General features: G+C 39.0%; 1 protein-coding gene across 2 annotated transcripts in view; it reads right to left on the reverse strand.

Moving 5' to 3' along the window:
- Positions 1 to 12,048, reverse strand: part of AGMO (alkylglycerol monooxygenase) — a 186,906-nt gene that overhangs the window by 158,145 nt on the left and 16,713 nt on the right. For both annotated transcript variants that reach the window (XM_038124924.1, XM_038124932.1), the window contains exon 3: positions 9,369 to 9,520. In XM_038124924.1, coding sequence (XP_037980852.1) covers positions 9,369 to 9,520 — 152 coding nt within the window. The remainder of the gene's footprint in view (positions 1 to 9,368; positions 9,521 to 12,048) is intronic.

Raw genomic sequence — 12,048 nt, forward strand, 5'->3', positions numbered from 1 at the left:
ATCAGAAAGGCTGAGAATGGCCACAGTTTATTCAGAGGGAAAATTTTTAAGGGTTTCTGGAAAATTACTAACTAGATAGAATCAAGAATTCTCCTTGATGTTGGATGCCACAACATCTTGCACTTCCTCTAGCATACATCCTAATATGATTTGATTAGTCACAATTTTTGTTTCCCAGCAGCAAAAAGAAATTTCCTCTTCCCTTGTAGCCCTAAAAATAAGTAGCCCAGAGGCCATCATCTAGAGCTTAAATGCAAGTACTTTACAAAATCCAACTATGAAGACCATAAAACAGCTGAGTGACTCCTATTTAAGATACCTGTCTTTCATACAGCTTTATACACGTGAACATTGTAGGCATTTTCTTTCAACAGGATGTTGACATTCTATTCTGCACCTCTTCATTTATAGTAAAAAAAGTAATTTTACTTTTAAAATAGTTGGCATTGATGAATTTATTCAGGTTTGACATTTAATGATCCTTGAGAAAAATTAATTGAGAAATAATGCCAGTTATAAAAAAGTTATACCAGGAAAGGATTTACTGATAATTTCAGCTACTACAAAAAAAAAAAAAGGCTAAAAATGTGGTTGATAATTTTTATTAAGTTACATCTTCCACCAGCATGCTATCAATTTAGAAAGAGTCTGATGCAGAAAAGATTGCCTTTCCTACAGTCAAAAAGCAGTTTTGGCAGTTTACATACTTTATTAAGGCAATAAAGAGGCATTGAAGGAAACATATATGCAAAGAGCATTGCCCAGATACAATAATGTTTTTTCTGCTCCAGACACAGTTTAAATACTAATTGTCAAGTATTGCCATCTTGAAAGTAAAGTATTTTAAATGGTAATGGTGTCACTAGATTTTTAGCAAGCAAGGAAAACTACTACAGACATTGAGCTTCTGGAAACCTGAGCAATATCCTGAAAGGAACAGCTTGCCTTTTGGGGCTTGGGATGGAATGCACTTTTATTCTGGGTTAAAAAGGCATTTTAAATTTCTTATTGTTCTTGGTCCTAATACTGTAGAAATGGGATATTTTAGCCATGTCCTGCCAGGGAACAGAAATGTGATTCCAAACTCTTCAGCACAAAGAACAGCACACCTGCCCAGGAGGATTGCTGGGTCTATGTCACCAATTCACGTGTCGCAGCCACACAATCACAGATGTGCCACAGGAACCACCTTACCTTTCCCTGCAGGTAGAGTGCCAAGAGGCTCCAAAGCTAAATTCTGCACAGTTTGAAAAGAAATTTCAAAAGAGCTGTCTGAAGTTGCATCTTCACAGTGTGTATTAGCTGAAATGCTGCTTCAGAGTGGAAGTGCAGACACAGCATTCTGTTCAATTCTTTCTCCATGCTAAAACTATACAGACTGATAGACAGAGCAATAATGACCAGACAATTTTCACTAGCACAGAAGGAGAAAAATACTTCTATTTGTAACAGAGTAAGCACAAGCATCTCAGTGGGCTATCTGTTTTAACAATGACTTTCATTCCTCTACGTCTCTGCTTCTACTTTAAAACTGTGACAAAAAAACAGCTACCACTGCTGGCTATTTGATGAATTATATGCAGTGTGCTTTTACTCAAACTCAAATTCCTTACAATCACAGTTTCACATCACAGATTAAAAAGAGTTGTTCTATTTGGTACCTGTTACTGCTGATCTGCTGATTTCAACAGATTAGTGTAACACGGAGGTGACACAGTCCTCTAGCAAGACAGTGTGCAGAGCTGCTGTATCATAAACTGAGGTGGCATTTCCAAAATCACTGCAGTTGGTTTTGGTTTGAAATGAGCCTAGATTAAGTGATTTTTGCAACTTCTTCAGGAAATAGATGTTAACCTTTAGCTGATGTAAGTAACTTGACTTCAAATTAAGTCAAGGGAAACAGAAATATATATTCTCAGGCGGGCTTTCACTTACACATGAAATACAAGTTTCTAGCATAAGATACACATTCAAAGTTTATGACAAAAAAATAAAAAGGAAGAGAAGATATAGCTGGACTTCTCTCCTTGAATGAGTAGTTGAACTACCAAACGTACAGTTCTCTCTCTTCAACTTATGAACTCACCAGATTGAAGGTGATTCTGTAACATTTAGGAAGCCAAACAGTGTACAAGAGAACTATTTCAAACCTTTTTTCAGGCAAAACTTCTGTAAGATCTTCAAACTATTCAAACTACTAGAAGAACTAGCTTCTTCTCTTCCACACTAACAAACTAACTACAAAAAGATTCACTTTAAAACTTGGATAATTCACATTTTACTTTATGTTCCATAACACCTTAAAAAATACAAGTGTTATGCACCATTTCATTGGTTTTCAGCAGCACACTGTTTCCCTGCACAGTGAATGGGATGCTTTTGTACTCACATCTCCACTCAGATAAAAAGGATTATTTTTTCTCTGTTTAGAATTTGAACACAGCCTAGAGGGCAGCAATAGCCAAGGATAAGAATGTGTGAAGACAGCTGATTTTTTGAATGGCCAACCCGTGCTAATTTATAACAAACTTTCTTCTCCCACTTCACCACATTTTCTAATGTTCTACTGAAAAAGCATGTTGCAAACTTGCTTTTGTACAAGCAGATCCAGAACTTTTTCCTTAAACTGTGCACTCAGGAAAAACCCAGGTACTGCAGGTAGGAGAAAAGATGAAATTCTACACTCTGGACACCCATACATCTAACTAATGCATATCTATGGAGAGATCCTCTAGAATGCCAATGTATTATGTAAATCCTCAAAGTAGGAAAATACGTAATACTTAAAAAGATTATTAACCTTGTGCTGGCCACCTTCCCAACCATAAAATGACAAACAAGGAAAACAGAGGAATAGTTTCTTTTTCCTTTTGTGCTGGGGAGCTTGCAAGGTCTTTTCATGGTGGGAGCTTGAGAGAAGATGAATAGTGCTGAGAGGAGATGGAATTAGCACCTGAATTTTGGCATAAAAATTGTGTCATAGTATTGTCAGCTCACGCTTCCATTACCACGTATTTCATGGTATTTAAGATACACTGTGTCTGGAATCAGAAAAAAAAAAAAAACACCTTTATCAAGGTCTAATTCATAACAGTCAGGCCTTTCTCTCCCAGTATCCTGCGGGGGAAAAAAAAAATTACCAGATATTTACAGAAAACCTACCAGAATTGTGGCAAGTATACTGTTGAAAGCAAACCACGGAGCTGAACTCCTCACCTACAGACCCAAGCCATGTCCTACCCTTCACTACACTGTATTCCCACTCCAGATCACATCCTACAGCAGCTAGAAAGAGCCAAAAATCCACAGCCAATCACTTTTGTCTGACATCCAACCCACTGGCAGATTTGTTACTACCATTATGCTTAATTACCTCTGACATTTAAAATACTTAGAAAATCCATTCACCCGTGAATGTCTTTAGGATATTCAGAAATTAAAACTAAGCAAAAACTCTCAAGTGGATTCCCTCTTATTTCCATCTTCTGAGCTCTTCAGGTTACAAAGAATTTTCAGAAAGTCAATTATTATCTCACCACATGTAAAGTAAAATAGGAAGAGGCTTTAGCTATCTGCATATACCACAATAAAATTAACAGACTAAATGAGTCAACCTCACCTCATATCAGGACATTATTCTTGCCACTATACAAGAAATCAGTCTTTCAAACAACAGGAACTTGTTATGAACAATAACAACCTGAAAACAATACAAGCAGGCTCCTATAATTTTATGGGACCCTAGACATTCCACATCAGGAAGCCTCATTGCAGCTGATGTAGTTTTCAGGTGAACTTTCTCATGAAAATGTATGTTTTAATATTAAAAGGAATGGAATATCTTGATTTGCTAAGATTGACTTTGGTCTTCTACAAATTCAGTGTCCACTCAAAAAAATTAAAAGGCACATAGTAAAGGAACACCTCTTCTTGTGAAAACATAAGAGAATAGTAAAAGACAAGTTAAAAAACCCCAAGAATATAGAAATGAAAAAATTATGTAGTTTATTTACAGTCAACTTGAATGGAAATAAATGAGTCACAATCATCTGAACCATGAACTTATTTTCATTGTATTGTCTGCAGATATTAGACTAGAATAAATCAGAAGATGGAACAGAAAATATGACAACCAGCTATGACAATACCTTTTGCTATTTTTGTGAGGCTAGTAAGGACAGCATTTTAGTATCCTGCTCTCACAAACCCATTTAAAAATAAGAAAAAAAACGACTGACAGAACAGCAAAAAACAAATGTTTTCTGTGCAATTCACAAGAAGAGAATATTTGTTTCTTAATGATTGTGTATCAATTCCCTTCGCAATCAACACAAGCTGTGACAAGAAAAAGAGCAGAGCCTCCTACAGTCACTTGACAGTTCCCAACATTTTCTATCTTTCACTGGGGTGAAATTAAGTTTGTTTCATTTTGGATAATCAATACAGTACTGAATTTCTAGTCAGGTAAACAATATTTTCCCACATGCAAAAATAAGCCTAAAAATACCACTACCACCCAACCCTCTCCCCCATTGGCATGTAGAAGAGCATTGCAATTTGCTGTATTTCTAGAGCAATACAGATTGTCCTGAAAAGCAAACCTTGTAAGAAAAGTCAGACATCATGTTATTATAATGAATTTCCCAAAATCCTGTAAATAAAAAAATTACTTCAATATAGTATCAATTGTTAATATAACATCTACCTAACAAGTCTATGCTAATATACTGAGTTCAGACAAGTACATTATAAAATGCAGATGAAGGAGGTCCTTCAAAGGCAGGAATGGATCAGATAAATATAAACAGTCAAATAAATACAGACAGTACAATCATATGATTTCAATACACCCTCCAAAAATTATCAGTAAATACAGATGGTGAAGAGACTTTGATCCTCTGAGCTGTATTTTCCTCTAACAAGGAAAACTCATCTCCTCATGCAGCAACAAACACAGTATTGCACTAGTGTCCAGTAACACATTAGGATTATTACTACACAATACATATATAATTATCAGAAAGAACAGGACTGGGCTTTACTGTTGCACATTCCAGTTATTTTAATGGCATCAATCTTGAGACACTACCTGTGCCTATTTATCCACTCTGGCTCCTTATAAAACAATGAGTTACCTGCCTGTGCACTACTGACTCAGAAAATTGTCTGCTCTCTCTCAAGTCTCCACTTAATCCCATAGATTCTCAGCTAGCACATCTGGTTTATGTCCTGTTCCATGGCTAAGCTGACCCCTATGACTACTGAGTTGAATTGTTAAGAAAGAAATGCAACGCAACCTTGTTTTTTAACATGGTTTATTTCAGTGATCTTATGCACACAGTCTCCACACATGATATTTTTTTCAGGACTGAGTGGGTTGTGAACTGTGGCATGGTGTAGGAAAGCGCAGCCAGAAACTTCTGAAGTCAGCTCTGCTGCTGAAGGAACTGTAACAAAAGATGCTCACTGGGAGAAGAGGCAGAAGCAATATAAGTCATGGCTAAGAGAAACACCCTTCTAAAAGAAGTTCTTTAAAACAGGAGTAGAAAAATTCACAAAACTTCCAATTATTTGAAGCCTTAGAAAGAAAAATTTACTAACATACTCAGCTGAGACATTTTGCCACAGTCTGAGGCATGGTCTTTTAAAAGACAATGCTGACCCTAGTTTTCAGGGTTTCTTTCTTTGAAATACTTTCAGGGTTTCTTTCTTTCTTTGTCCTCTGACCCTCCTGAAGTAGGACTTGGCCAAAAGGTCAGTCTTGTGGGGTGGGAGAATCTGAGAAGCTTGGAGTCTATTGCTCTACAATACACCTGGTGTAGAAGGCTCATTTCTCATCCACTATAAATAAATTCAGAATTATTAAGAGACACACCATTAACTTGAAATTTTATGTAGCAGCTGGGGAATCTGCTGAGGATATACTCATCAGCTGAGGTCTATTTTATGACCTCAGATGTAACCCAAACCATCAGCTCATATTGGCTCGGCCCTTCGCTGACAGGGACCATGTCACGTATCCCGCAGGGCGGCTGGAAGCCACCGGCGGACAATGGGGCGAGCGGCTGACACCGGCCAGCGGGGCCCAGGCAGAACAATGCAGCTGCTGCGGAGGTTGGCCCTGCTGAAGGAAACTCGCTTCTCCCAGGTTGTCTGAGGGGAGGGACGCTGAAGCAATGGAAATTCCCCAGCAGTAAAGGGGAACAAAAGAAGAGGTGTTGGAAGCTGCTGTTAAGAAGAGACAGCTTCTTCCAGGGCCTGACAGGGGAGAGGAGATCCCCCCAGCTGACAGAAACACACTCTGTTCTGCAGGATGTGATCCTCTGGGAAGTGTAGATTAAATACTACTCCCTTACAGAGCACCAGAGCCTTGCAACTTCCCACTATTCCCCACTGGAGCACAGGGTTGAGCACACAGCTGCTGCCAAGGGACCTGCTCAGGCCAGGGGTGGCCGTGGATCCTGGAGCAGAGCCTCCCACAGCAGAGCTGGGCATTAGACACCCGCAGCTGGGACCTGGGCTCTGCACCAGCACCAGTGTTTTTGCATGGATCTGGAATTCTTCAGATTTCCCCCCATGATTAAAAGGTGTGGCTGCTGAAGAAATCAGTTTACAGAGCTTCCAAATTCCTTACTGCCGTTGTTATTTGTCTGCAACAGGAGTATCCCTGAGGCCAGGGCGCGGGGAGGGTGTGCTGGGGCTCAGCACTGCTCTGGGACCACCAAATCCCCCTTACTAGCAGGACTAACTCTACAAGGTCTCCGCACCTGGAGAGGAAACTTGAGGAGTAATCCATACATGCTAGATTAAAATACCTGGTAAAAATCCTTCAAACCCACACATATCCTTCCCTAAAAAAAAGTTTTAAAGTAAAACCTGTGATTTCACAGCATACTTTTTTTAGTAGTACAGCCATTATGGGTGTTTTTACTGAAACAAAGGGAAAAGTTACACTGATTTATAAATTCATTAAAATGCCACAAGAAAGAGCAGGGTCTAAGTAGACCCGTTGACTGCCATGGCTTTTGGATCAGACCCAAAAGAATGCTGGAATAAGTGGTGAAGCATTTTACTTTCTAACCTTTCAGTGGCTACTGCAAACAATGGAAAAAACAAGCACATACTTAGAATAACTCTATCCTTTGCAAAATGAGATCACACCTAAAAATACTTCCTTTTGTTGCTGTATAACTTCGGTTTAGGATAATAGCTATTACATGCGTATAGTGAAGAGGAAAAAATATCTCCTCAAATGCTGGGTAAAAATTTCATATTGCAAAGTAGGGTTTCTCCTACAGACTAAACGTTAAAATCTGTAGTGATTTTGTCACTTGTTTATTTCATAAACTGCCATTTATGAAATAGTAGAATGAAAAATCTAGTTATTCATGGACAACATGAAATAAGGTAGTAAAAATGCCAGGGGATTGAGTTACCAAATTATTGTTTGCAGCCGGGAAAAGCTACATGATGATGATAATTCTTAGTATCAAAATTATATCAAGTTCTAAGAAACAACTAAAAAATGTATCTGAATTTTAGTTTTTCAGTTTGAAACAATTAGAGCTAGCCCACACAGCTTGAACTTCCTGGGATATACATGTGCTACTAATTTTTAATTTTGCTGTAGGATCCAAGCCTGAATCACCAGGCCCTGTCACTTTCTAGCGCAAAGGTGTGTTTTGTCTGCTTGTACCAGCAACTTTTCCGGCGCCCTTTCTTTTCAATTTGCAAAGATATTTTTCCTGACTTTTTAAAACCATCTCCTTGAATTTTCTCAGCAACTTCCAATGCAGTGACTTGCAGCTGAGGTGCTGTGCTACAGATTTCATCGTTGTTTGTCCAGAGAAGAGTGTTGGTTAAACTAAAATCTCCACTTAGAGTGATTTTCAACAATTTTTCATCAGTTCCCTGCTAAGCAGCACAGATCTAACAGTGAACAATATTTGTCTAAGATGAAGAAGAGTAAATTAACATTTATTGAATAGCTCAGCACTGACCTTCTTAAGAGAAGAGCAGCATTTTCTTACAGCTTCTTCAACTCCATTAGATACAGAATTGGCTTGTTTTTATTTCTAAAACACCTATTGAGATCAATTCCAAAGTATTCCATAAAAACAAAAACAGAGAAGAGCAAATGCAAAGTTGCTGCAGAAACAGAAATATATCCATTGCTTTAGAGAATGCAGAGATGACCATGCTCCCTTCTCTGCCAGTGGGAATTTTACCACTGACTCCACAGAAAGCACAGCCAAGCTAGTGATTTTCTAACACTTGAAGGGCAATTATTTTCATTTTAAAACACAGGAATAGCCTCCTGCTCTTATGCAGTTCTTAGCCTGAGGCTGTAGCCCTGCCAGCACTGTTAATGTCATTGTTTGTGAAGCGTATTCCCAGTCTCCTTACACCCACGCAGGGCTCCCAGCTCCTGGCCATGATGTCCCCCTCGACACATTGTTCCAGCTCCCCCTGCTTCCTCGCCTCCCGCCCCGTCCCCCACCATTGTTATCCCTTTACACCCACCCTGCATTGTTCTCACACCCGCCTGCCATCCCCACCTGGGAGGGACCCTTCCTCTCTCCCACTCCTCGCAGCAGCTCAGGATCCTTCCTTACCTACTTCCATATATTCCACTGACCTACTGGCAGCAGAGCATTTTCCCTTTCTAAAAGCACATTACATAAAGTATCATTACTACATCCCTCAGCTTCTGCAAACTGTGGGCACTCAGCTTTGAGAAACCCAGTCCAAAGCCTCTTTAAGAGCAAAAAGATTTTTATTTCATTGCTACAGACTTTAGGTCAGGCCTAGAGCTAGGATTGATAGAAAGTATTATTGCATTTTCAGATATGATATAAAAGGCCAGAGCTGATATTTGTTTTCACTAGGGAACACAAATATGTAATGAGAGAGACATATATGTACAGAAATGGCCAACATGATTTACACAAGCTCCATTATTTTAGCCATCTTGCTTTTTCCTGCTCTCTAGTTTGTACATCCACCAGATTCTTTTGAAATATTATCTGTACTTTGCTGGATTTTTCATACAGGTATATAGGGATATTAAACTCAATTTTTTATGTACTCGCTATTTTTTTCCTTACTTTTTTCCATAATACCTCACTTTCTCTGCTGAACTGCTTTCAAAATTATACTCCTTCCTTTCACAACACCATGCTTATTGTATACAGTATGATGCATTAACTGTTTCCTGTGATAAAAGTTTATCTTCGCTAACCCTTGGGAAGAACAGCTATAAATGCTTAGAGTAGATCAAATATAGAAACAAAAATTAAAACCTCATTTTATTAATAGATATTAATACATTTTCTATGTTCGAACATGAAAAACTTGTTATGTCTTACCATGGCTCATGCGATGAAAGCAGTAGTATGCAAAGTCCACTCCCAGAAGTGTCAAATACCACGTCCATGGTGAGTCCCAGGGCAGTTCAAAGAGTCTGTAGTTATTCCACACGTATATGTAACTAATTAACTCAATACTTCTGAATAAAACACTGAAACAGAGATCCAGAAATTTTTATCAGTAATTCTGTCAGTTTTAATTTCAGAACCTTTTATATATTTACAATTTACCAGCTGGAAATCTTTTTACAATACATAAAACCACTCTCCAAGTTCTTCAACCTCTGTCAAGTGACGCTACTATTGACTTCAGTGGAACTTTTGCTTAGTGTTTACAAGGTTTCTAAAACCAACTCCCACCCACTCACCACCTATGTCGTGGCATTAGGTACACTCAAAGACTGAAGCACTCCTGTGCTACGCGGCATTATGGTGTTCCTGTTTTCCCAAAACTGGAAGAAACCCATACTTGCTAACTAGCAAGTCAGAAGTGTAGCAGCAATTACGTTGAAACACTAATGTATTACATTAAAATACCTTGACTGCTTCCATTACAAGAAAGAACATGGAAGGGGGCAGGACTTCTGGGAGTAGTGAAATGTTTGATCTGCTCATCATATCACTTCACTTCTAAAGAGGATAAATACAGCAGGAGGAGACAAAGACCAGTGCCTTTGAAAAGAAGGGGAAGGGCAATTGGATTCTGAGAAAGGGAAAAAGAAATGAACTTGCAAAGGCAAGGAAAGCCCCCAGACAGCTGCTGAGTTCCTGGACTACAGGGACAGGGTAGCTGTCCCTGGCCTAACACAGGAAAAGGAGAAAGAAAGTAGCTCTGGAATGGGCAGGCCAAACCTAGTAGTAACTCTCCACAGCTGCTCAGATTCATACAAATTTGGATTGCCATGGTTGCACCATCCTCTCAGCACCCTACTACCTCATTGCACCAACTGGGGCCCTGAGCTACCTCCAAACAAATTACTTTGATTTTGCTGGATGAGATTTTGGGTGAATCAGGAAGCATTAAACCCAGGTTTGAATGGTGAGAGGCTGTAGGCACAGGAATGGCCCAGGTGACAACTGGCTTAGGTAGCTGCGAAATGGTGCCGCAGATGCAGATAGATATATATTTAAACTGGAAATTTTGTAGAAGAAACCAGTCCACAGCAGGATTTGTAGCAGATTCCTCACACTGTCTCCTTACTACTCTCCTTTGTTGTGTGGCTGAAAATGCAGTGAAACAGTGGTAAACTGAATTAAATCGGCCTCTGAAAAGCAGAAAACAAAAGAAAGAGAAGTAGGGGAAAGATACTAACCATAGAAAAGTCACAAATATCCTTTTTTATGTATCAATGGCTGACATTCACCTCAGTTCAGGGCCTAAGAGTAAGAAATAAGATAACACACACACACAAAATGTGGTTCTCAGATGTTATGCTGCTGCTATTCTGTGGGGGGGGAGGTAGAAGAATTATCAGCAACACCTTTGTACAAAAAACCTGTAAAACATATTCATATTTGAAGAAAGACTCTGGGATACAAATTCAGGGAGCTTTCAAAGAACACTGCAGATAGCACACCTGTAGACACTACTTAAATAGAAGTGGCAACAAACTGCACATATGTGTTTCAGCCAGGCAAAATCCCACCCAAAGGACAGACCAACATCTCTACTTCACCTTAGTCTCATCTAGAACTTCCCCTTACATTGAAATCAGCTGAAAGATTCCCTGTGCATCTCTGTCACATCTGCTCATTCTTGCCTCAGTACCCCTTCTCAGAGACATTTCTTTTAATAGCCTCCCTTTCTTGCCTGATTTTTTTTTCAGCTAGATTATTTTTTATATAGTTGACAGCCTGGCCAGAAAAATACTAGAATCTGCAAAACTAAATAAGGATATATACTCCTTCCTCTTTAAAGACTTTTTTCACACATCTGGAAAACATCCCTGAAAACAGTCTGGCCATGCCCTGTCCTTTTGGGCAGCTGCACTGAAACAGAAGGGAAGCTCAGCAAACATGGTTGTTTCAGCTTGCAAGCCATCCCCTGTGCTATAGCTGAACTCCATCTTTTAGCTTTATATTTTTACTCAGAGCTTCTATACACCTGGCATTAGCACCTCTTCCCATAAGTGTTTTCAATAAAGATAGAAGAAAACACCTTGAGATTCTGTGGTGCTAATTTCACTATTAATGAATAAAAAAAGTATTTTTTTAAAAATTCCATATCACATCCACCATTTTATCCCGAGAGCTGAAGCACTGCAAGCAGTTGCTGCTTAGAAGAACTAATAATTTTTCCACAGCCAGGTGCACATCTTACCTACAACTTATTCCAAGCTTTACTACAACCATACAAGTTTTTCTCTTGAATAAAACCAAGACACAACAAACCCCGTGAAATTTCATTTCATTTTAGCAGCTTGACCATGAAGAATTTCTCTTGACTAGCAAGGACAGGTGTATCTACCACTTCAAAAACAACTTGGCTGCGCCCAGAAGGTGGACCCTACACACCTGGAACACGTTTAATTTTCATAAGAGCTGTGTTCTATAAATATTTTTAAAAAAGATTATATGTGTCCAAGCAGATTTTTGCAATTCACCTCATGAGGAATCTGTAAAGTTCAGTATAAATTCTCAATCCATTTCACAACAGGTCAGAAGGGAGCTGATACTATTC

Source organism: Motacilla alba, chromosome 2 (assembly GCF_015832195.1).
Source record: "Motacilla alba alba isolate MOTALB_02 chromosome 2, Motacilla_alba_V1.0_pri, whole genome shotgun sequence".
Lineage (NCBI taxonomy): Eukaryota > Metazoa > Chordata > Aves > Passeriformes > Motacillidae > Motacilla > Motacilla alba.